This window comes from Myotis nattereri, assembly GCF_964212035.1.
Source record: "Myotis nattereri genome assembly, chromosome: 8".
NCBI classification, from domain to species: domain Eukaryota; kingdom Metazoa; phylum Chordata; class Mammalia; order Chiroptera; family Vespertilionidae; genus Myotis; species Myotis nattereri.
In genome coordinates this window covers 49,540,806-49,565,772 of record NC_138083.1, presented here as the reverse complement: position 1 = coordinate 49,565,772, position 24,967 = coordinate 49,540,806, and the positions used below count along the sequence as shown (strand labels likewise).

The 24,967-nt window shown below is 44.2% G+C and overlaps 2 protein-coding genes across 2 annotated transcripts in view; one reads left to right on the top strand and one right to left on the bottom strand.

Moving 5' to 3' along the window:
* The window catches only part of CD226 (CD226 molecule), a 60,868-nt gene that overhangs the window by 6,445 nt on the left and 29,456 nt on the right, over positions 1-24,967 (top strand). Inside the window, exon 2 of the mRNA XM_081097858.1 lies at positions 20,296-20,643. Coding sequence (XP_080953984.1) covers positions 20,296-20,643 — 348 coding nt within the window. The remainder of the gene's footprint in view (positions 1-20,295; positions 20,644-24,967) is intronic.
* LOC308523817 (guanine nucleotide-binding protein G(I)/G(S)/G(O) subunit gamma-5-like) lies at positions 17,358-17,597 on the bottom strand (the record flags this gene model as incomplete). Its single annotated transcript, XM_081097859.1, has 1 exon — positions 17,358-17,597. Exon 1 carries the CDS (start codon positions 17,562-17,564, stop codon positions 17,358-17,360), a length of 207 nt encoding a protein of 68 aa, XP_080953985.1. The 5' UTR covers positions 17,565-17,597.

Sequence of the window (24,967 nt, the reverse complement as noted above, 5' to 3'; positions counted from 1 at the left end):
TTTTTTTTGTGTGTGTGTGTTGTTGTTTTTTAAGTCCTCTTCTGAAGCCCAGAGAGAAAGGCCCACATTCCATAGAAGACTGATACACAAAGCTTTCTAAGGATAAAGAGATATGAAATATTCACATTTAATAGGGCTATAAATAGCCTACATGGGTCATACCTGCTGCTGTTAGTGGGGTGATGATTGTGGCTGAAAAGAGTGATGTCTGGGCATGAATTCTGTGAGCATTTAGGTTCACCATTTAACTAGCAGGGTATTTAAGAAACACATTCTCATTTTAGCAGACCAGCTCTTACGGACATACATGTCTCATTTCTTTTTCCTCTTTAAAAAATTTAAAAATATGTTTTTATTGTTTTCAGAGAGAGAAAGGGAGAGGGAGATAGAAACATCAATGATGAGAGAGAATCATCGATTGGCTGCCTCCTTCACGCCCCACACCAGGGACCGAGCCCGAGATCTGGGCATATGCCTGAACAGAAATTGAACCGTGACCTCCTGGTTCATAGGTTGATGCTCAACCACTTAGCCACACAGGCCAGGCATATGTCTCATTTCTTGGCAGGCTACAATTCTATATACCTTCCAACATTGACAATTCTGGATTAGTTTAGTGAAGGGGTGTGTGTGTATTTTCTGCATATGTAGGATAGTTTCCATCTTGACATAGAAATAACCCGAAACTTCAGAAAGTTTCAGGTCATCCATTAAATTTGTTCCCCTAATGGATAGAGTTATTTTTCTTTACAACGTGGATGCTACAATCAGAAGTGCAGCAATCCCCCATATCCATGATTTCCCTTTCCCTGGTTTTAGTTACCTGCAGTTAATGTTGTCTGAAAATATTAACTGGAAATTTCCAGAAATACCCAACTTATAAGTGTAATATTGCACACCATCCTGATAGTGTGACAAAATCTTTCTCACCATCTAACTCTGACATGAGTTATCCCTTTGTTCACATCTTCAGAAGGTATACACTACCCATCCACGCATTAGTCACTTAGTAGCTGTCTTGGTTGTCAGACCAACTGTCGTGGTATCATAATGCTGGTGTTCAAGTAAAGCTTATAGTAACTAATGTTAGGTCTCAATGCTTATGTCATTCTCCTCACTCCATCCCATCATGTTGGCACTGCATCATCTCATATCACCACAAGCAGGGTGAGTACAGTGCAATCAGATATTCTGAGGGAGAGACCACATTCACATCACTTGTATAATTATAATATGTAATTATAGACTATTCTTATAATTATTCCATTTTATTAGTTGTTTTGTTAATCTCTTACTGTGCCTAATTTATAAATCAAACTTTATCATAGGTACGTATGTATAGAAAAAAATATATATACTAGAGGCCTGGTGCACAAAATTTGTGCAGGGGTGGGGGGGTGGGTCCCCTCAGCCCAGCCTGCACCCTCTCCAATCCAGGACCCCTTGGGGGATGTCTGACTGCCAGTTTAGGCCCAATCCCGGGGATCTAAACCGGCAGTCGGACATCCTTCTCACAATCCTGGACTGCTGGCTCTTAATCGCTCACCTGCCTGCCTGCCTGGTTGCCCGACCTGCCCCCCCCCCCCCACCAGCCTGATTACCCCTCACTGCCTCTGCGTGCTGGCCTGATCGCCCCTAAATGTGCCCCCTGCTGGCCTGGTAGCCCCCAACTACCCCCCTGCTGGCCTGATTGCCCCAAGCAGCTTGCTGTTTAGTCATGTGGTCGTCCCTCACTAACCCCCCTGCTGGCCTGGTTGCCCCACACAGCCTGCTTGTTCAGTCGTTTGATCATCCCTCACTAACCCCCTTGCCGACCTGGTTGTAGGTAGCCATCTTGTGAAGGTTAATTTGCATATTACCTCTTTCTTATATAGGATATATATATATCCTATATAAGATGTATATATATCTTATATATATCTATATATGATATATATAGGTTTCCATACATCTGCAGTTTCAGGCATCCTCAGGCATCCACTGGAGGTCTCAGACTGTATCCCCCTTAGATAAGGAGATAACTATACATCATTTTTCATCTGAGACAGCAGGGGATTCAATTATTGTCTCTGAGACATAGCTCAGTAACAGTGCATGAGACAAATGAGACTTTTTTAGCTTGTCCTTGTAGCTTATGACATCATATTTCTCAAAATATATCTTGCTTATTTTTTAGGAAGCATAGTCACTCATTGAATAAGTATAAAAAAAGAAGCTTTATTTAATGTAGTTAAATACTGTGTCACTTCTTCCTTTCATTTTTCTTCAATCCTAGAAATGGTTGCTAAAAGAATGGACATTTAATAAGTTAGAAACATTTCCAATGACTGGCATCGTGTTTTGTGGAGCAGTTTTATACTTAACACACTCTGACTCATATGTTTTCAGTGAAAAGAGCAGACTTAAGCCAAAGAGCAAATTATTCAACATTGCTGCTCAAATGACACTTTGAGGCATTAAAGTCTACTTTTGATTGGATGAATGTTGATAAATAATAGTGATTTTAAAAATTGTGTAAACCCGCTCTAAATCCATTGTCTAGACATTTGCCTTTTGATGTGAAGAAAAGAAGAAGAAATGAGTGAGGTTTTTGTTTTTTAGAAGTTTCTAGTTATGTAAACATGTGGACCAAGTCCCCACAGTGCAGGGCAGAACTTGTTATGTAGCCTGGAAGAGCATTTGGAACTTAAGAGGTAAAGAGATTACTTCCAGTCTGAGGAAACCATGGGAGGTGTCTGCCCCAGCTTGGAAGTCTGAGTATGATTCTAGAAGGAAGATGCATCATGAAAAACATCATGTATAAAGGAAATGCTCTTTATACTTGGGACATATGAAAAATACATTTGGTCACAGTTTGAGGGGAAGGTCAGTGGGTGAGAGGTCTGGATTCTGGATGTCATTAGGTGGTTAGTCAATTCTCCAATAGTGGAAGCTACATGTCGGTCAGGATTGCAAACACTGTTTGGAGCCATTCCTGCAGTGTTGCTCATTTCAGGAACAGGGCAAGGTGTCTTAGCTGCCTCTGAAGGGTGCGTCGCATATGGAGTGAAAGAGAATTTAAGGGACAGAAAAGGCATGAGCAAAGACAGCATCACCCTCCCTGTGATCCCAACAGTGTTGGGCACAGTGCTTGCACTTGGGGGATGTCACTGGGAGTTTGCTCCTTAGGAGTTTGCTCAATAAAACAGCAAAAGGATGGGGGTACAGGGTGGGAAGTGATGCTTCCATAGAAAATCTGTACATAGGACAGGTATTAATTCCAAGCATGATTAAGGGGAACAGAGCGACCTCTGACGAGTGCCTTCCAGGAAGTATGAAGTACTTTCCCTCAAGTAACATTTATAGCCCATAATATGTAAAACATAGTTTCAAGTATTTTTTTTGTGTGTGTTTGTAATACTTATTTCCCTAAATAATTATTTATACCTAACTTCATCATAAAAAAAAAAGGAAAAGAGATCCCCCCTCCCTAAATATATTCTCTCCATGGGGAGTTGATTGAAATGTATCTACTATTTTCTACATATTTCATAGTTTACTGAGATATCTTGGTCATTTATCCCACCAGTTTATTTACCACCCAGAATAGTTTATTGTCATTTGCAAGGTTTTGCCATCGTAATTTATTAACAAATTACATGCAAATATATTAAGTTTAGTACATCATGTTCATAGAAGAGTTATTCATAACAGCCAAAAGGTGGAAGCAACCCAGGTTTTCATCAAGGGATGAATGGATAAACAAGTTGTATATACATACAATGGCTTACAATTCAGCCTTAAAGAGGAAGAACATTCCAACACATGGATGAACCTTGAGGACAAGGTTCTAAGTGAAATAAGCCAGTCACATAGGACAGATAACTGCATGATTCTCTAATAGGACATACCTACAGTAATTAAATTCATAGAAACAGAGAGTAGAATGGTGGTTGTCAGGGGGTAGGGTTGGGTAGTGGGGAGTTGTTAAATAGGTATAGAGTTTCAATTTTGCAAGATAAAAGGAGTTTTGGAGATTAATTGCACAATATGTGAATGTGCATAACAATACTGAACTAGGTTAAGATAGTAAATTTATGTTATGTATATTTACCACAATTTAAAATATTTTACATATACATTTGATGTTGAGTTCAGTTATAGGACTAATTTATGGGAGATTTCACTATTAACAGTGATCAATTTAGAGAAACTCCAGCTATTGTTTTGCTTTTTGTCTTCATGACCGTAAGAACAAAGATGGAATTCTTCTAACTAGTCCTGTGACATTTGAAAAGTCCCTTCATTCTTTTTTTGAGCTTTGGTTTATTAATCTATAGAATGGGAATAATAATATGCATTTTATGGGCAGGCTTGAGAATTAATGAGATGATGTGTGTGCCTAGCACATAGCAGGTGCTCAATGCACGGCCATTCCATTGAGTTCCCTCTTCAGGTTCTTAAGGAATGAGATATCCAGTCCAGAGTGAAAGTTCAAGAGTATTTCCACAAACACACAAACACACTTGCCAGGGGGTGGGGGGAGGTAGAGGAGGATAAAGGGGAGATAAATGGTGCCAGAAGGGGATTTAACTTTGGGTGGCGGACCCACAGTGCAATATACAGATGATGTATTATAGAGTTGTACACCTTAAACCTCTATAATTTATTAACCAATGTCACCCCAATAAATTCAATAAAACTTATAAAAGACCCAGTACGTATAAATTTAAGGAGTCCACCAGATTTTAAGTAATATATATTTTTTAGTTTTATAGTATTGGCTTGGAGGTCTATAGAACAACCAAGTGTCCACCTTATAAAAACATGCAGTTTCTATAGCAGCTGTCAATTCAGATGATGTCTGTGTATGCCGTCCTTTATAAACATTGCTGTATCTTTCCTCTATAAACATTTTTTCTTTGGCAGTCCGAGGGCACAATACTCCATTGATGTTTATTGACTGACCTCTTTCCACCCTGAATCATATGTGTTGCTTCTATCAAGCTTGTCACTTTTTTGCAAGTTTCCCATTAATCTACTTAATTTTTTTTTTTTTTTAGTCCTCCAGGATTTGTGGAGATAAATTTATGGATTTTTATTGAGGGGGATAGAGACATCACTGGGGAACAGCAAATTTTTAAAAAGGCCAGAGCTGATGGGTAAGGAGGTATAAAAGAGAACCTTTTAGCAGTTGCTGCTAAGAGATTTGAAAAATCTCAGTGGGGTTCTCATCAGTCACACTGTAGCCCTGGATCTGCCAGCCTCACCGTGTCTCCCTGACCCTCCACCCCCCAGCACTGTGCTTCTCCCGGAGCCCCCCAGCACTGTGCTTCTCCCGGAGCCCCCCAGCACTGTGCTTCTCCCAGAGCCCCCCAGCACTGTGCTTCTCCCGGAGCCCCCCAGCACTGTGCTTCTCCCAGAGCCCCCCAGCACTGTGCTTCTCCCGGAGCCCCCCAGCACTGTGCTTCTCCCAGAGCCCCCCAACACTGTGCTTCTCCCGGAGCCCCCCAGCACTGTGCTGTCTCCCTGAGCCGCCCCCCCAGCACTGTGCTGTCTCTCTGAGCCCCCCAGCACTGTGCTGTCTCTCTGAGCCCCCCAGCACTGTGCTTCTCCCTGAGCCGCCCCCCCCAGCACTGTGCTTCTCCCTGAGCCGCCCCCCCAGCACTGTGCTGTCTCTCTGAGCCCCCCAGCACTGTGCCGTCTCTCTGAGCCCCCCAGCACTGTGCTGTCTCTCTGAGCCCCCCAGCACTGTGCTTCTCCCGGAGCCCCCCAGCACTGTGCTGTCTCTCTGAGCCCCCCAGCACTGTGCTTCTCCCGGAGCCCCCCAGCACTGTGCTGTCTCTCTGAGCCCCCCAGCACTGTGCTTCTCCCGGAGCCCCCCAGCACTGTGCTTCTCCCAGAGCCCCCCAGCACTGTGCTTCTCCCGGAGCCCCCCAGCACTGTGCTTCTCCCAGAGCCCCCCAGCACTGTGCTTCTCCCGGAGCCCCCCAGCACTGTGCTTCTCCCAGAGCCCCCCAACACTGTGCTTCTCCCGGAGCCCCCCAGCACTGTGCTGTCTCCCTGAGCCGCCCCCCTAGCACTGTGCTGTCTCTCTGAGCCCCCCAGCACTGTGCTGTCTCTCTGAGCCCCCCAGCACTGTGCTTCTCCCTGAGCCGCCCCCCCCAGCACTGTGCTTCTCCCTGAGCCGCCCCCCCAGCACTGTGCTGTCTCTCTGAGCCCCCCAGCACTGTGCTGTCTCTCTGAGCCCCCCAGCACTGTGCTGTCTCTCTGAGCCCCCCAGCACTGTGCTTCTCCCGGAGCCCCCCAGCACTGTGCTGTCTCTCTGAGCCCCCCAGCACTGTGCTTCTCCCGGAGCCCCCCAGCACTGTGCTGTCTCTCTGAGCCCCCCAGCACTGTGCTTCTCCCGGAGCCCCCCAGCACTGTGCTGTCTCCCTGTGCCCCCAGCACTGTGCTGTCTCTCTGAGCCCCCCAGCACTGTGCTTCTCCCTGAGCCCCCAGCACTGTGCTGTCTCCCTGAGCCCCCCAGCACTGTGCTTCTCCCTGAGCCGCCCCCCCAGCACTGTGCTGTCTCCCTGAGCCCCCAGCACTGTGCTGTCTCCCTGTGCCCCCAGCACTGTGCTTCTCCCTGAGCCCCCCAGCACTGTGCTTCTCCCTGAGCCCCCAGCACTGTGCTGTCTCCCTGAGCCCCCAGCACTGTGCTTCTCCCTGAGCCCCCCCCCAGCACTGTGCTGTCTCTCTGAGCCCCCCAGCACTGTGCTGTCTCTCTGAGCCCCCCAGCACTGTGCTGTCTCCCTGAGCCCCCAGCACTGTGCTGTCTCTCTGAGCCCCCCAGCACTGTGCTTCTCCCGGAGCCCCCCAGCACTGTGCTTCTCCCGGAGCCCCCCAGCACTGTGCTTCTCCCTGAGCCCCCCAGCACTGTGCTGTCTCCCAGAGCCCCCCAGCACTGTGCTGTCTCCCTGAGCCCCCCAGCACTGTGCTGTCTCCCTGAGCCCCCCAGCACTGTGCTGTCTCCCTGAGCCCCCCAGCACTGTGCTGTCTCCCTGAGCCCCCCAGCACTGTGCTGTCTCCCTGAGCCCCCCAGCACTGTGCTGTCTCCCTGAGCCCCCCAGCACTGTGCTGTCTCCCTGAGCCCCCCAGCACTGTGCTGTCTCCCTGAGCCCCCCAACACTGTGCTGTCTCCCAGAGCCCCCCAGCACTGTGCTCTCTCCCTGAGCCCCCCAACACTGTGCTGTCTCCCTGAGCCCCCCAGCACTGTGCTTCTCCCTGAGACCCCCAGCACTGTGCTGTCTTTGCTCCCAGCGCCTCTAACTCCTACCAGTCCTCACCATTTCAAGCTGCTTTGGGGTAGAATTTCCAGGCACCTGCTTTCAGCACTGTGTGTCCTCAGAATGGCCAGGTCTAAGTTTCCTGACTTCACGGGATTAGTGGAGACATGCATCTGAAATGCTATTGAAATGCAGCATTTCTAAATGAGGCCTTGGGACCTTCAATGTGAATCATTCCTTTTACCCATGTCTGTGTCTAGTGAAAAATTTGTATAGTCTCAGCAAGGCCGTCCTCTTGACGATGAAATGATTTCTCATGCCTATTAGACCCATATTAATATTTGAAAAATAACGTTTATTCTTCTCATTATAATAAATTTAAAGTTTTGTAATATATTTGCCATACCTTCAATGCTGTTATAAAAACCTTCTGAATGCTTATTTTTCCACGTTTGTATCTATGCTAATGCTCCGCTTAGTAATTGATGACTGGCCATTTATCATGGGGAATTTCTCATGTCACTGTCACTGATAATAAGGGCTCTCAGGAAGAGTGAGGGTTCTTGGTACTCTCTCAAGTGTAATTATCCAAAGGCAGAAATGCGATCTACTTTTTTTACTTCTACACACACACATACACACACACCACACCACCCAAACCTAACCATGGTAATAAAAATAAAGAATATCATGAGGCAAATTATACCAAACAGGATTGGATAAAATTTGGAGTGTGTAGGCCACATAATATTTGAGTCCTTTGCTTTTATTTGCAGTTACTTAGGTTGACTAATGAACAGAAAGACCACATCAGGTCACATTCACAGGATAAAGTAAGGGAGGAGCACTGTGAGTCTCCCCACTGGGCACATGTTATATTTGATACGAACACATGGCTTAGCCTGAAGGGAGGGTGGCTGGCTTATTAATGAAACTGGGTTGGGGAGGTAGTAAGGAGATTGGTGCCTCTTTTATGATTAAGAAGCCACTACTGCCTGGGGATGCTCACCATCCAATGGCACATGAGATGTGTTCATGTCTAACAGATGTCAGAGTGGAGTAACGACAGTATGATGCCCTTTGCCGCGAAGTTGGAGGAAGCTTCACCAAAGATCTCATTCTAGGAGGTTTTCAGGGTCAATACAAGTTTTGGGGGTTTCAGCAGACCGAATAGCACAAAGACATGGAGTGGGGATATATGAGGGCCACGAATGGTCTGGTGGGACAGAGATTACAGGCCACGGATGGATACGGTGACGAGGTGATGGGGACAGAGTTTGTGCTTCAATGAGGCTCCTGGGAACTGGAGGTGTTGAGACTGTAGGTATGCAAGAGAGTGGCCACGATCAGCTTTATAAGTGGGAAGGACTGCCTGGCAGAGAAAGGTGGGTAGAAATGCCCACAGCTCAGTGTGCAAAAAAAAAAAAAATGCATTTTAAGACAGCAGTGACTGCTTGTATCTAGATGGGAACAGAGGCGGTACATACAGATGACTTACAGACACACATGAGGTTATATGTTTAGTTAAAGGGCTTCACATCTAGTAGTTTTACTTGTCTTTCCACGTAGGAGCCACAATGAGCTATGTGATATGAGTCTACTATTCTGGCATGTCATTTGCTTCTTTCTATTAAGAAATTGAATCACATTTCCGGGTCCAAATACTGACTCTACCTTCACTAGCCATGACTTTTGTCAACATATCTTTAAAGTGATAATTATAATTGTTCCCCAAATGTAGGGACAAACATTCCCTGGAAAGTGTTTGTCACTTTCCTCATGTCAAATTACAAGTACCTGCTATATAGTAAATATTATGATTATAATTTAAGAATGCACCAAAGTTGTTTTCTTTTGAAGAATTATGAGTAGTCCTGTGTCGAGAGAGAAGCACAGAGGACATATCTTTCATGAAAGCAAAAAGAAAAAAAGTCAAGATTTTTCAAATATTATAGAATTGAAGAAAGGGATGCCTTAGTGAGACAGTAAGTGGTTATCTATACTAATAAAAGGGTAATATGCTAATTAGAGCAGACATCTTCCAGACGTCCATCTGGATGTCCATCCGGACAAAGCCACAACGGTTTTGAGGGCCTAGGGCTGGTGCTGCGCTGGAGGGGCGGGCGGCACTGCACGGGAGGCGCAGGCTGAAGCTCAGGCAGCCATGTGGGAGGGGTGGGCCATGGCTCAGGTAGCCATGGCGGCTGGCAGTGGCAGAAGCAGCAGGGTGAGGGGGGCAGTGCCTTCCTCTGATTGGCCAGGTCACCTCCTACAGAGGGAGGCTAGACTGTGGCTTAGGCCGGGGGTGAGGCAGAGGCAGTTAGGGGCAATCAGGCCAGCTGGGGGGCAAGTTAGGGATTATCAGACATGCAGACAGAGGGGTTAGGTGAGATCAGGCAGGCAGGCAGAGGGGTTAGGGGTGATCAGGCAGGCAGGCAGGCAGGCAAGGGGATAGGAGCCAGCAGCCCCAGATTGCGAGTGGGTGCAGGCTGGGCTGAGGGAACGCCCCCATGCACAAATTTCATGCACTGGGCCTCTAGTTCTATATAAAAAAAGGCTAATATGCAAATAGACTGAACAGCAGAATGACCAGTCGTTATGATGCACACAGACCACTAGGGGGCAGATGCTCAATGCAGGAGCTGCCCCCTGATGGTCAGTGCACTCCCATAGGGGGAACGCTGCTCAGCCAGAAGCCCTGAATTGGGCCCATGGCTGGCAAGCACAGTGGCAGTGGTGGGAGCCTCTCCCACCTTCATGGCAGCGCTAAGGATGAGCAGGCCTAAGCTGTGAGTTGGACATCCCCGAGGGCTCCTGGACTGTGAGAGGGTGCAGGCCGGGCTGAGGGATCCCCCTGAGTGCATGAATTTTATACACCCTGCCTCTAGTATGTTATAAACTCCACGGGGCATTCATTTATCTTGTATCTGAGTAGATTGTTGAAGGTAACAGGATGTGTTTTCTGTGGACAATTTCTGAGTTTTAAAACTCATGAAGTGAAGCTTCATAAAAGTGAAGGAAAAAAAAGACACAGGCTACCTTCTATAAGACCGATGGAGGGAGAGTTCATTTGTAAGCTCTTTCTAAGATCAGAAAAGCAGCTCAGATCACCTGTAGTTTTACCCGTTTCCTGTTTTGGATTTGAGCTTATATGTAAAGAGTGAAAACAAAGTAGTATGAAGGCAGGGGGCCGTTTACATTCCTGAAGGCGACTAGTTGACACTTTTTTTAAAAAGAACTTAATTTTTTAAATCCTTGTGCAGCATTGGGTCCTATTCAGCAAACTCCGCATCGTGTTACTGGTATTAAGGCATCGGTCATGATAAACAATTCCATTGTTTGGCCTGACCCTGCATTGTTCCGCAAGAAAAGATGAAAATGTACTTTGCCGAGTGTCATTTATTTCACACAGAGATAATATGCTTTGTCTCTTCAGTGTTTATTTATTCTTAAAACGTAGATAATCTTCTTGTCTTCGGTTCTTTTGAAAAGTGGAGTCATTAGCTTTCTTTTGCTGCCAGACGTTGTTTGAAAGGTTTTATCTGCCTCCCAGACGATCCTTTAAATATTTTGGTGAAAATGAAATCTTTTGTCTTATGTAATAACATTCCCTGGCTCAAGGCTTCGTTGGCATGATTTTAGATATTCTCTTTAGCCATATAAAAGGTCATTTTTTTCCCCTATGTTTGAAAAAATCTCCCTGACAGCCTTTCTGGTGTGTTTGAATTGCTCGAGCTTCTCCAATATTCTTCCTCACCTTGAGCATAATGGAAACAGAGAGGCCGCAGCCAGTTTTTGGTTATCCTTGAGAAATGAAGCAGCAAATTAGCTGAGATAACATCCAATTCTCATTCGATGCAGCGGTTGAAGCCTCTACTGTCAAAACATTTACTGTTGGAAGTTTTAACCTTTTTCGATGTTTGACATTTCTCTTCCTTTTCCTCCTTTTCTCTTGTTCCGGTTGCCGAGCCTCCAGCGGTGACAGGAATTCTCAAACGCTCCTCATCATTCAGTTTCTAGGCTTCGATTACTTCTTTCATCCACACCGAGTACAGCCGCCTGCTCAGTCTCCCTGAAGTCTCACTATCCAGCCCCAGACATTCACGCTACAACACTAAGCATAAGCATATTGACCAACATTCCAAACCTTCTCCTCTCCACCTGTATTTCCTATGATTCCCCACGTGCATCGGTGTGTCCTTGGCGGTTGCCTACCTCTGTGGCTTTGCTCCAAGTCCAGCCAAGATTTGCTTCTGTGCCTGGGCTGTACCTCCTCTCCACTGCTTCCCTCTCCACTGCTTCCCTCTCCTGGCCCCCACTGCATGGACTGTGACAATCTGTTTAGATCTGTTTAATCGTATGGCTTCCTTACTACTTTATTGGCTCCGGGAGGATAGGGACCATGTCTGTCTTATTTTTCACTGCATCCCTAATCTCTTCTCCAGTCCCATACATATGTTAGGCCCTTACTAAAGATTTTTAAACTGGATTCATGATTAAAGCAAGTGACTCTTTTGTAAGCTACCCAGGGTGGGGATAGGTCTGGCTCACAAAGATAGCCCATAAATACGGCCTCACCCATCTTTTTACCACAGACTCTTCAGGGCTGGTTTGCTTAATTGGGGTTAGCTCCCCACACTGCCAAAAGCTGTAAGAGCTGTGTGATGTGGGGCTGTGGTGAGTGCGCCCTGCTTGAGATTGAGCTGGTGTCTGCCATGCCTGGGACGTCAGGTTTAGAGAGGAGGCTCTGACTCATGTTCAAGGTCCGAATCCAGGGACTCTTGGCCACGATAAAGCTCTTTGCTTCTTTCGAAGAGGTTCCAAACTACTCCTCATTTCCTTCCCAAAACCTTCCCCCTGCTACTTCAAAGCGTAGTGGTCAGCGGATTAATTGTTAGATGGGAGCCTTCATCTTTGATCCTTTTCAGTTACCTTTTCTCCTAACACGTTATCTGAGGAATTAAAGATATGCTTATCCACATACGTCAGGGCATACCCGACACCCTAGATGACGAAAGAGAGAAAAGTAACAATTTGGGGGAATCTCAAGAGGTTTGGTGCAATGACCTGGTTGTGTGTCTTCCCATCAGCTCACACTGTGCCTTACTTGTCTTTGTGTCAACGCACAGTAATCTCTGTTGAATGAATGAATGAACGAATGAATGATAAAAAAGGCAGTTTTGTTTGTAATCTGTCTTAGTCTAAATCCCCCACCCGGCAATTGCAGGCCCTCATTCTCCTCCAAACTTTGGTCCTGGGGAAGACAGTAACATGTGACCTGTGACCTGTGACCTGTGACCTGTGACCTGTGACAAGGCAGGCTCCTGACTCTTCTTTCCTTTGCTGCAGCCGGTCTGTTCCAAGCCACTAGCCGGTGGGAATCAGCTTCCTTTCGTTCTACTTGGAAAGCAATCTAACGGACAAATTTTTATGGATGTGTTTGTTGGTGCTGCTGGGAGCTGAGGTTGTTATGTGCATTTTAACAAGGACAAGCAAAGAAATTGATTTCTAATTATAGGATTTGAGGCATCATAAAATAAGATATTTAGGAACAGGAGCTTCCTTGGGAGCTTCCTTCCTCTGTGAAACGCAGCCCCGTTCCCACTCGGAGTGTCCTGTGTGCCCCTTCACAGGGTAGGGATGACAGTCCTGGCCCAGGGGCAGCTGCTCAAACCTCCTGCCTCGTGGGACTCCCTTCTCCGCCCCCTGCCAGCTCGACCTGCCTCCGGGCTGTCGGGAGGACTCCGGGTGTTAGCACATGTAATGCATTTAATGCTGGCACATGGTAAGGGCAAATTCCAGGCCTGTTAGTTTGCTTTTGAAATATGTTGAAAATGTTAAATATAATTAGACAAAATGCTTACCATCGTCTCCAGTGATAGTCACCGACACAGTCTGTTTTCTAGTCGGGGAGGATTAGGGTCAGTGTTCATCTTTTGATTCTTTTTCTGTGAAACTCGGCCATGCAGAAAGTCTACCAGAAATTTCCAAGTCTGCGAGGCCAACTGCTGACACTTTCGTAGAAAACAAGCCAGTCCCCTGGCTTTTGTCATCATCTGGGTTTGCAAGCCTTCAGAGCTATACTATTTAAAATTCTCACCTCCCGTGAGACACTTATGTTTCTGGTTGGAGAAAGTGCAGCATTGCTCATGTACTACAGCAAACCTTGTGGTGCTGACTTAAATAGGAAGCATTGTTCTCCCTCATTGTACTGGAACGAAGAGACTGGAGTTTACTTTTTAACAATTAAAACCTGTGAGCTAAAGTTACAGCATGAGGATCCATGGCTCCGTGAGACAAACACCCTACAGATTTGGGGGCTCCGTGAAGCGGCCAGGAGGCAGCCTGGCCTCTGGGGACTCACCTGAGGCCACAGCAGTTGAATCACAGGACGTTTAAATCACAAGTGGTCCCAGGCCTGGGCCAGAACCCTTTTGCTCATTGGTGTTCATAGGGGCACTGCATTTTGGACAAACCGCACACCTTCTCTTAGTGTGTGTTTTCTGGGCCGCGCCTCTGCCCTGCCATCTAGGACATGCTCGCCTTCCCGCATTTAAACAGATGGCCGAGCTCGCAGCCAACAGACGCTTTGTCAGGTTGTGTTTTTATCTCTTCCAGCAGCTCTTGTTCCTCCCACTTATCTGTGCTGTGCAGTCAGGCAGTCCTTTAACTTATTTTTATCTTGTTTGGCTCCTTCCCCTTGTATCTGCACTTTAAGTGAAGGACAGAGAACGGCCACGCGTGTGGAGGGGCATGGAGAATATGGCTGATCCCCGAGTGGGTGGCCTTGCTGCTGCTTATCGGTGCGGAGGGATCCAGGTGGGATCTGAAATGCTGCACCCATGAAGTTCTTACCCTGTGTTAGTTTGCTTGGGCACTAAAATATTTTTCCAGAATGATCTATCATCATGCTAGAAAAATCACATACAAAGTACAGAGGAATCCATCATGTTATTCTACATACACACCATGTGAGAACAACACAGACAAACTGTTCGCATGGCCAAATCCAGAGCCCTGATGGCACCCGGTGCTGGCGAGGGTGTGGGGCAGCAGGGAGGCCCCTTCACCGCGGGTGGGGATGGATGCAAAACGGGGCAGCCACTTTGTAAGGCAAGTTGGTAGTTTCTTACAAAACCAAACACATTCATCCTACAAATGAAGCAAGCATGCTCTTTGATGTTTGCCCAAAGGAACTGAAAACTCATGTTTACACAAAAGCCTGCCCATGGCTGCTGTATACACTTTTTTCATAATTAGCAAAACTTGGAAGCCATCAAGATGCCCTTCAGGCCATAGCCGGTTTGGCTCAGTGGATGGAGCGCCGGCCTGCGGGCTGAAGGGTCCCGAGTTCGATTCCGGTCAGGGGCATGTACCTTGGTTGTGGGCACATCCCTGGTGGGGGGTGTGCAGGAGGCAGCTGGTCGATGTTTCTCTCTCGTCGATGTTTCTGACTCTCTATTCCTCTCCCTTCCTCTCTGTAAAAAAATCAATAAAATATATTTAAAAAAAAAAGATGCCCTTCAGGAGGTGAATAAACTGTGGTACATCCAGACAATGGCATAGTATTCAGTGCTAAAAAGAAATGAACTATCAAACCATAAAAAGGCATGGCGAAAGCTTAAACACATGTGACCACATGAAAGAAGCTACGTTGAAAGGGTTACACACTGCATGAGTCCAGCTCTATGACATTCTGGAAAAGGCAGATCTATGGAGACACTCTTTTGAGTTGCCAGGGGTTGAGCGGAGGCAGGGGCGAATAGACAGAGCACATCCGATTTTTAGGGTAGTGAAAATACTCTGATATTATGATGATGAATACATGCCATTATACATTTGTCCAAACCCACAGAATGTACAGCATGAAGAGTGAACGCTAAGGTGAACTATGGACTTTGTGCGATTATGATGTGTCCATGTAGGTTCATCCTTGGTAAAAAAATGTGGCAGTCTGGTGAGGGATGTAGGTAATGGGAGGCTGTGTGTCGGTAATAGGAAATCTCTGTATCTCCCTCTCAATTTTGCTGTAAACACATAACTGCTCTAAAAATAAAGTTTTTAATTATTTTTAAAATTCTCACCCGAGAGTGTTTTTATTGAGTTGAGAAAAAGAGAGAAGAAGGGAGAGAGAGAGAAACATTGACGTGAGAGAAAGATCTATTCGTTGCCTCCCGCAAATGACCAGACCCAGGATTGAACCCCAAACCTAGACTGTGTCTTGACCAGGAATTGAACTCAAAACTCTCAGTGTATAAGAGGAGGCTCCAACCAACTGAGCCATTCGGCCCGGGCTAAAAAGAAAGTTTTTAAAAGCAAACAAACATTCCCCCCCACAATCTATTCTGTTTATGCTAAGAATTAATACATAACTAGTTAGAAATGTAAAATTAACTGGCTTTTATTATTTTTGTTTCTGTTTTTAGGATTCAATTGTAATCAAACCTTTCTTTCCTATTAACAATGACAATTTGATTGCCATTTTAAGTAGATTCGCTTTCCAAATCAGGGTGCCAGGGTCCTGGTGCATGTGGGGTCCTCCTGGTTTTCGGGTTGTTTTGGTCACTCTCCATGTGCTGAGCAGGATGATCGGGTGTTCCGAGCAGCAGCCGGCCTCACGTGAGGTTGTGCAGGCCTCGCCTAGATTTCCACCTGACTCCAGCCAGCTCTTCGGTTCATCAGGAGAGGTTAAGGGAGTCCACTCTGTGCTTCCAAACCACCTGCCTCTGGGGCAGGCCTGCTTCTGTCGGTTCCAGCCTGGGTCCTGATGTAGAGCGCCCCTTCCCCTGAGACCCCCAGGCCCAGCCTCCCTCCTGGGTCTGTCCTTTGTGCAAATACAGACACTTTACACCCAGTCACACTCCATAGTGTTGCTTCCTGGTAGCAGGGTGGGTTAGATTGGCAGATAAAGCAAGTTTCTGAGATTGGAGAACAGCTGTCGCCACAAAGGAAAAAAAGCAGGTATGTGAGCTCAGAAGACCAGCATCAATGCTGCTGCCAGGCCAGCCTGCGTCTCATTTCCGAGGCTTCGGCGCGGTGTAAAAACGGGTTTCTCTTTCTTTTTGTCATTTCTTTTATGTTCTTTCATTTTCTCAACACAGTGTGCTGTGATCTGATTTAGCCTCTTATTGATATTGTCTCTGGCTTCTTATTTTCTCATGCCTCCTCTTTCCCTGTCTTATTCTAATTGCTCACTTATTTCCTTTAAGCTTTTATATTCTTTGTTTTTTCATTTCTTATGGATTTTCTCTCTTTCCTTCTTTTTCCCCCCTGTTCTTGTGCTGGCTGGTAACCCAGAGATGAAATGTTTCCTGTGTGCTTGTCATGTGGGTAGAGTGTTAGCTTTGGTAAATGGTTGCACAGCTACCGGGTGAGAAGCGGGAGTGCTGTGGTTTTCTCTTTCCAAAAACTTTCTGACACATGGAACCACTTGCTGAAGAGAAGAAGCTGGTTTGGTGGGGACGAAACTCTCACAGACAGTCTTCTAGTTGAACACAGACAGCGAATCATATTGTATTTTAGACTTTATTTTGCACTCTCTCTCAAGTGGGGATCTTCTTCTCTCCTCTCTTCTTTTTCATTGGACATCAAGAAAGTGGCTCTCTGGCCAGCCTGAGTGAGTTAGTGACACAGAGAGGCTGGGATTAATGGTCTCTCAGTTCCGCATTATTGTCCAGGGCTCTGAGACACCATGACTGCCCTTTCTATTTGGACAGTAGGTTGAAATTCCTTGTCAGCCATAGCATAACTATCAGATTAAATAGACTGACATAACTTACCCCCCTCCCTACTCCCCGCCACTAACCTAATTCTTGAAGGTTATTCTCTGGATCAGGTTCTTCAATTGTTTGGTCTCAGGATCCCTTTATACTCTTTTTTAAAAAGTATTTTATTTGTATGCTGCTGCCAGTGTATATAAAATAATCATTCTTGTGAAATATTAATTCATGAAAATTCAGAGAGGTAGGTGTTAAGGACTGACAAAAGCAGAAGTTTGTAGAATATGGCACGTTATAGGGTAAGCTTTTTGTACAGATTTCAGATTTAGCTCTCTTTGAATATTCTCCAGTTCAAGAAAAGTGTTTTAGAACACCTTCAAAATTCATTTTACTACAAAAAGGAACAAACTTTCTGGGGTCTGAAGAAATTGGTACTTGAAGATACTCCAGTCAACAGGGGGTCATGTTGAGCATTCTGCAGACAGAATTGTTTCAGATCTGCCGCTGCCTGGGAAACCTTCACGGGGGTGAGCCCGGCCTCCAGCCGGAGCTGTTGAACCACTTTCTCCATAGCGGTGACGCTGGAGGAACCAGACATGGAGCAGGTAAGTGCCGGGCAGATTGGTCGGTAGCGGGTCTCGGGTCCGCTGGGGCCAGACAGCGGGGCAGCGACGCGAGGGGCGGAGCTCGGAACTTTTCCCTTTATACTCTTTTTGAGAGAAGATTTTATTATGCTAAGAACATATAACATGAAGTCTAAAGTCTTAACAGATTTTTAAGTATACAAATAATGTTGCTAACTACAGGCATTATGTTGTACAGCAAGCATATCTCTAGAACCTATTTATCTAGTAGAACTGAAACTCTACACCCACTGAGACACAACTCCCCACATCTCCCCTGCCCAGCCCCTGGCAGCCACCATTTTATTCTTCACATCTATGAGTCTGACTATTTGAGATTCCTTACAGAAGTGGAATCATGCAGCACTCTCCATTGTGCATTCTTGGCACTCTTGTTAAAAATCAACTGACCATATACATGGGATTTATTTCTGTGTCTGATTTATTTCATTTGGCATACTGTCTTCCAGGTTTATCTGCATTGTCTCATAATGCCGGATTTCCTTCTTTTTAAAGGCTGAATAACATCCCATTGTAATATATACCACACTTTAAAAACCTATTTATCCATCAATGGACATGTTTTCATTTGTGAATAGTGCTGCAATAGAGGCTGTGCCATTTTACATTTCTATCTGGAAAAGGGTTCCAATTTCTTCATATCCTTGCCTTGTCTTTCTCTTTTTCTTTTATTTTGTAATAGTCATCCTAACAGATCTGAGGTGATATCTCATTGTGATTTCGATTTGTGTTTCCCTAATGATTAGTGGCATTGAATGTCTTTTCATAAATCAGTTAGCCATTTGTACATCTTCTTTAGAGAAATGTCTATTCAAGTCTTTATCCCATTTTTCAAATTAAATAAGTAGTTATTGGGTTTTTTTTTTTAATTTTGCTATTGAGTTGTAGGAATGCCTTACATATTTTGGAAATTAATCCTTCCAGGTATATGGTTTGCAAATGTTTTTTCCCATTGTGTAGGCTGCCTTTTCACTATGTTCACTGTTTCCTTTGCTGTGAGGAAATACTTTAGTTTGATGTAGTCTCACTTGTCTATTTTTCCTTTTGTTGCCTATGCTTTTGGTGTCATATTCAAGAATCATTGCCAAGGTCAATGTCATGAAACTTTCTCCTATGTTTTCTTCTGGGAGTGTTAAACAGTTTCAGAACTTACATTTAAGTCTTTATCCATTTTGAGTAGGTTTTTGTGCATGGTATAAGAGAAAGGTCCAATTTTGTCCTTTTATAATGTGTATGCCTGTTTTTCCAAGAACATGTATTGAAGAGACTATCCTTTCTCCATTGTGCATTCTTGGCACTCTGGTTGAAGATCTGCTGACTATGTATATATGGATTTATTTCTGGGCTTTCCATTCTCTTCTATATTTTTGTCTTTTTGCCAGTACCAGGTTGTTTTAATTATTGTGGCTTTGTAGTTTAGTTTGAAATCAGGAAGTGTGACACCTCCAGCTTTGTTCTTTTTCAAGCTTGTTTTGTCTATTGTGGCCTTTTGTGGTTCCATATGAATTTTAGAATTGTTTTTCCTCATTTATTCTTTTAGAAATGATTGAAGACCCCAAAGAGTTTTGTTCTATAAATATTTATTGTAATATAAATGAAAACCAAACAAAATTTAAAAGACCAGAATTTATAAGCATATAAGCACACATTCCAGTGGCCATCAGAGACTCTGAAAATCTCTACTATATATTCTTACAGGATAAGAGTGAATTTATAATATACATATTCCTATAGAATAAGAGTTAAAAAAGTAAATTACATTTTAATATGGCTATTAAAATCGGTGTGATCTTTCAGTTCTCAGAGAGTGATACAGGAACCCTTTGGGATATCAGGCCACACTATAAAAACTGCTGATCGAGGTATCTAGTGATTATGTACTAAGTGCTGTGTGCTGGGTATTCCAGCTATGGTGGTAGGAAGGTGGGAAAACATTGGAGGACTCTGTAGTTACCCAGGAAGTCACAAAACACAGGGTTCTTACTTTATGCATAACCCATATGTCTGAAAATGAATTTATGTATATATTCAATGAAGATGATTTGGTATCTCTTTTATGAATAATAAAATCTTAGTTGGCATTATTATAATCTAGACTAGAGGCCTGGTGCACAAAATTTGTGCACTGGTGGTGGGGGGGGGTGTCCCTCAGCCCAGCCTGTGCCCTCTCATAGCCTGGCTTCTGGCTGAGTGGCACTCCCACTAGGAGCGCACTGACCACGAGGGGACAGCTCCTGCATTGAGCATCTTCCCCCTGGTGGTCAGTGCATGTCATAGCGACTGATTGTTCTGCTGTTTGATTGATTAGTGTATTAGCCCTTTCTTATTTAGGATATTTGATACTCAGAGTCAGTGTGTGAATCAGCAACCCATTCAACCACTTGATATGATCACTTGTGACATTCACCCTCTTGAAACGATCACTACCAAGAAAACCACCAGAGGTTTTGATGATGTTTCTTGTTATATGGTTAACCAAGTAAAAGTTAAGAAAATATGTGTGAGCACATTCTTTCAAAAGCCTTCTTCTTACAAAAATTTGGTATAAAGCTGTTTGCAACCCCTGAAACCATGTTACATGACATCACCAATCTTTTTGATGGAATTTTCTGAGTAGCTTCTACCTTCCCATTTAGGTCCCCAAGTTTGAGGACCTAAGTGTAATCAATGTCTTCTTCTTTTCAGATAGCTTTGAGATAGCTGTGCCACTGAATAGCCATGTGGTCTCAGAACCTGGAGAAAACATCACATTCATGTACGAACCTCAAATGAAGGGTCCCATGCAACAAGTCACATGGGAAAAGGTCCAGTCCCATCAGATCGACCTCCTAATCAGCTGCAACTTATCCCAAGGGAAAAGCTTCCCTTCAAGGTTTAGGAGGCAAATCCTGAGCAACTGTAGCCAGGGGATGAGAAGGAGCTTTATCCTCATGCCCCACGTCGTGGCCTCTGACTCCGGACTTTACCGTTGTTGCTTCAAGGCCAGCACAGGAGAAAATGAAACCTTCGTGGTAAGGTTGACCGTAACTGATGGTGAGTACATGACAGAAGCCTTCTCATGTCAAAAATGGAAAAAGCCAACCACTGTGGGTTGGTTTCTGTTGTCTCTTCTATAACTCTATTGTTCAAAATATTTTTTTTAAAATTTATTGATTTGAGAGAGAGGGAGAGAGGAAGAAATATGGATTTGTTGTTCCACTTATTTATGTATTCATTGTTTGATTCTTGTATGTGCCCTGACCGGGGATTGAATCCACAACCTTGGTGTATTGGGATGATGCTCTAACCAACTGAGCTACCCGGCCAGGGTCAAAATATTTTTTAATGATTGGATTTAGGTAAGTTGTCAGTTATTGAATGACAGTCTTTAGTATGTCTTTATCTTGCTAATCCTTCAATCACAGATTTAATAATAATGAATCTTTCCCGTTTTCTTGATCTGTCCCATATTCCTGAAATTAAACAAAAAATTCAGGGAGTCTGAAAAAATACATGGTCTCACCAGCCTGTAAGTTCCAGCTGTATAACCTCCTATTTTTCAGTTACATTAAAACTTTTGAGGGTGGTGACTAGGTTTCATAATCCTCATACAACCTCAGCAATAACAAGAAGCTGCTGGATTAGTGTTTGCTGAGTCAGTGTTGTGTTGAGTAGAAATTTAATAAATGTTTGATAATAGAGTTGCTTCTTTGACACATTGGAGCTTTGAATCCCTCAGCTCTTTCAGATCTGGGAGCAGAAGCAGACCGGCCTTGACAAGGTTGAAGCTGAACTCCAGGGCCTCTTAGCTGAGCAGGTTCCTTCCAAGGCTGGGTACTCACATTGTATTAGTAATTTGTCTCCTGGGTCATAACGATGCCCTTACCTGTGTGAGCTTTAGGCCTCACAAAAGCCATGGAACAGTAAGAAAAAATGATTTTTCGCTTGCTGAAGTGCAAACACAGAGAGACTGGCCTCTCTAGAGGTCTGTGTAGAGGCCTGAGTTACAACTGAGTGTGAGAGAGGCCATCCCAGGCTTTCCTGATTCATCCTCTGGGCACATTTTCTCACTGCAGAGGGACATGTTAGAGAGAGTAATTTATTTTTATTGGTGACAGAAATTCTACTTTAATTCCCCCTCCCTCCCTCCCTCCCTCCTTCCCTCCCTCCCTCCCTCCTTCCCTCCCTCCCTCCCTCCCTCCCTCCCTCCCTCCCTTCCTCCCTCCCTCCCTCCCTTCTTTCCTTTCTTCCTTCCAGCCAACTATCTTTCTTTCTTCTTTGCTGTCATCTGCTTCCAGGGAGCCCATGTGCCTTGCTTGTGTGTAGACTTTTAAAGCCATGGTTTCTTAGGATTTGGCTGTCCCTTTATGGACAGTTTATGCTGCAACCCGCTGTTTCTTCCTGCCCTGGGAAGGAAGATGAAAGGCTTTGTGTACACAATGGCCTGTGTGTGCCAAGCAGGACATTTCTCAGAGGACAGCCCTCTGTCTACAGCAGGGGTGGGGAACGTCTGGCCTGTGGGCTGTGTATAAGGCTCGCGAAATCATTTGGTCTGGCCCTGCCAAGGCATTAGGGGTGAGTTAATTAAATGTTTGACCAAATATAGCAGGCTAATTTTTGAGTTGATGATTTTGTATGGTCTGTGAGCAATGTTTTAAATATCCAAATGGCCCTTGGCAGAAAAAAGGTTCCCCACCCCTGGTCTACAGAGTCACCTTGGATCACATCAAGCTGCCTTTGCTCCTCTAAATGACAGGGGTGGAGGTAGGGTGGGGAGTTGTGGGATGCACATTCTTTTCAGAACTTGATGCAAAACAAGGTTGATGAACCAATTTGGAAGAGAAAATTAACTGAGATTCTTCACTTTAAATGTTGACTCCATTCCTTTAAACACATATAGACACTATTTCTTACCTAAAAATAACCTTGCATTACAGAATTGTTTTTTAAACCTGGCCACATAGAAGAAAGACTAAGCATAGTCACTAATCTTTTTTCAGGACCAAGGCAAGAAAATGGTCTATTCAGAAAAATGTCATAAAGAACCATTTTCAAACACCTATGAAATAAGATCTTGTCCATTATATGTGAAAAAGTGATTTTAAACATCTTAAATCATAGAGAAAATGGAGGTAATAGATTTTTAGGAGGTATAGTTATTTAACGCTTACTAATTTTAAAAAACATCTTTCTCTTGTCAAAACATGACTAAGTTTCTTGCACAAAATGATTTATTTTCTTTGTACAGAAGCTGTAAGCACTGTTGAATATTAAAGCAACTGAATGTAATGGGCAGCATTGTTAGTGTCCATTTGTTTTGAAAACCCACAGAATGGCTTTCTGAGATTCAAGGGCAGGTTGAAAGAATGTCAATGGGACCCATTAGTCAACAGTTATCATTGACAGAAGATGACAGCTGTTGACTGTATGCTTTGGTCTAATTCTCTTTAAAAATGATCATAAGTATGTATTGAATATTAAAAATCAGATGGAAAGCAAAACTAGAGCGCATGTATTTTCTCTGGTGCAATTTGATTATTTCAAAGCTTGAGGCTGTTTAGTCAAAAATCAATGTAGAGCTAAAAGCAGAGAGACAGGTGTAAGATATAGAGCAGATTTAATTTATCTCAACTGTCAAGGGAAAGGTGATTGTGACACAATTTTTAATAAACTGCTCTGCATCCTTTGTTACCTCCATCCACTTCTTTATAGCAGGACTCATATTCCACACACACGAGGCTCTTCCTTGACATCTGTCTGCCTGTGTTCATATTCTGACAAGTACCGGGTACTCATAGGTCACCCAAAAGATGATGCAATGTCAACCTATATGTTATATAGCCAGGCCTTGATTTGTTTTGAAGAAAGAGAAAGTGGCAGAAGCATGAGTTATACCAGAATTTACTATGGACTTTCTTTGTTAAGTTAAAAGAAATACTTGTCTCCTGTTCTTGGCTCCTAGGACCTGAGAAGTAGGAAATAGTTTCAGACTGACTATTCTGCATTTGAAATTTGTCTAGACCACAGGGTCAAGGATCAGGGGGAAAATGTGTGCACACAACAGTGACCAAAATTATTCTTGGTCCTTAGTATTCATTGGAAATTCATTAGTTATGAGAAAAGTATTTTAGTTTCCACCAAAAGAAATTTTGAAGTCTTTTAATATTAACTAAATGATGTTCAAACTACTATTGCTTTAACTGCACTTATTGATTGTGAAAAGGAGGAGGATCAAAGAAATGAAATCAGCTCTCTCAGGAAGTTTCTGGAGGAGATTAGTTTGAATAAACTTCCGTTGGCCACTGCTGAGTAGTATAGTTTCTCAGGTCCTACTCTAATATTCCACCAACAAGGCCACTCAGCTGAACCATCGGGTTTCAAGTGAGGCATTGATATCAGAGCAAAGAAAAGAGACAAAACAGGGGACAGGGAGTAGCAGGGAGTAAGCATGAGAGGATGAGGAAGTTGTGTGTGGGTGACTGGCTAGGTGGGTCCAGAGATTCTGAGTTATGGGTTAACATAGAAGGTGGTAGGCACAATTAAGTGATAACTTGTTGAAATTCTGGATCTCTTTATGAGCAACGAAAGCCACTATCAATTCTTTTTTGTTTGTTTTTTGCCACTATCAATTCTTGACAAAAGATGGCAAAAATAATATTCAAGGGAGTGTAAGTCAAATAGTTACTGTGTATAGAATTTAAAAAGTGAACTTCAAGGTAGAGGAATGAGCTACGAGTTCAATAGCACATGAATGGTGGTGCTCTCAAACTAGGCTACAAAGGAGCCCACTCGGGTAGACAAATTTCCAATGACACCTCCTCCAGGCAGACAAGTTAAGAAAAGGTGCCCCTTTCTGGGCTGATGCAGCCTCAAGCTTTGACCAGGTTTGCTGGTGTGCCACGGGCATCCTACCCACCTTGGGTGGGCACAGCGGGGAGAGAGAAGTTGGTCTGATAGAAATGTCAGCTGTGCTTGCCACCACCTGGACAGTCACTCACGCTCTTCTATTTTTTCCTTTTCTTCACCAGCCTATGAACTTTTGCCACATTTATCTCCTTTCCTTTAGTGTTTCCATCAGATCTCACCACCTTCAAGATTTTCCACACTGGCCCACACTGCTCCCCAGTCATTGCACCATTACACATCTTGAATGTCTCAAACACTTGTAACTTGGAAATGTATATGCTTGAGTCACTGCATCTATTTGCCGCAGTCCAGATTCTTATACTAGAAATTATTTGAGGTATCAGATTTTGGCATCTCTGCTTAAAGCTGTCAGATCTTTCCAGAATTTGTGTTAATGCATGTTCTTGGCTGATTCCTTCTATGTTAATATTTGTATGTGTTCTAGTAGGGACTGTGTCCATTTTGTGTTCAA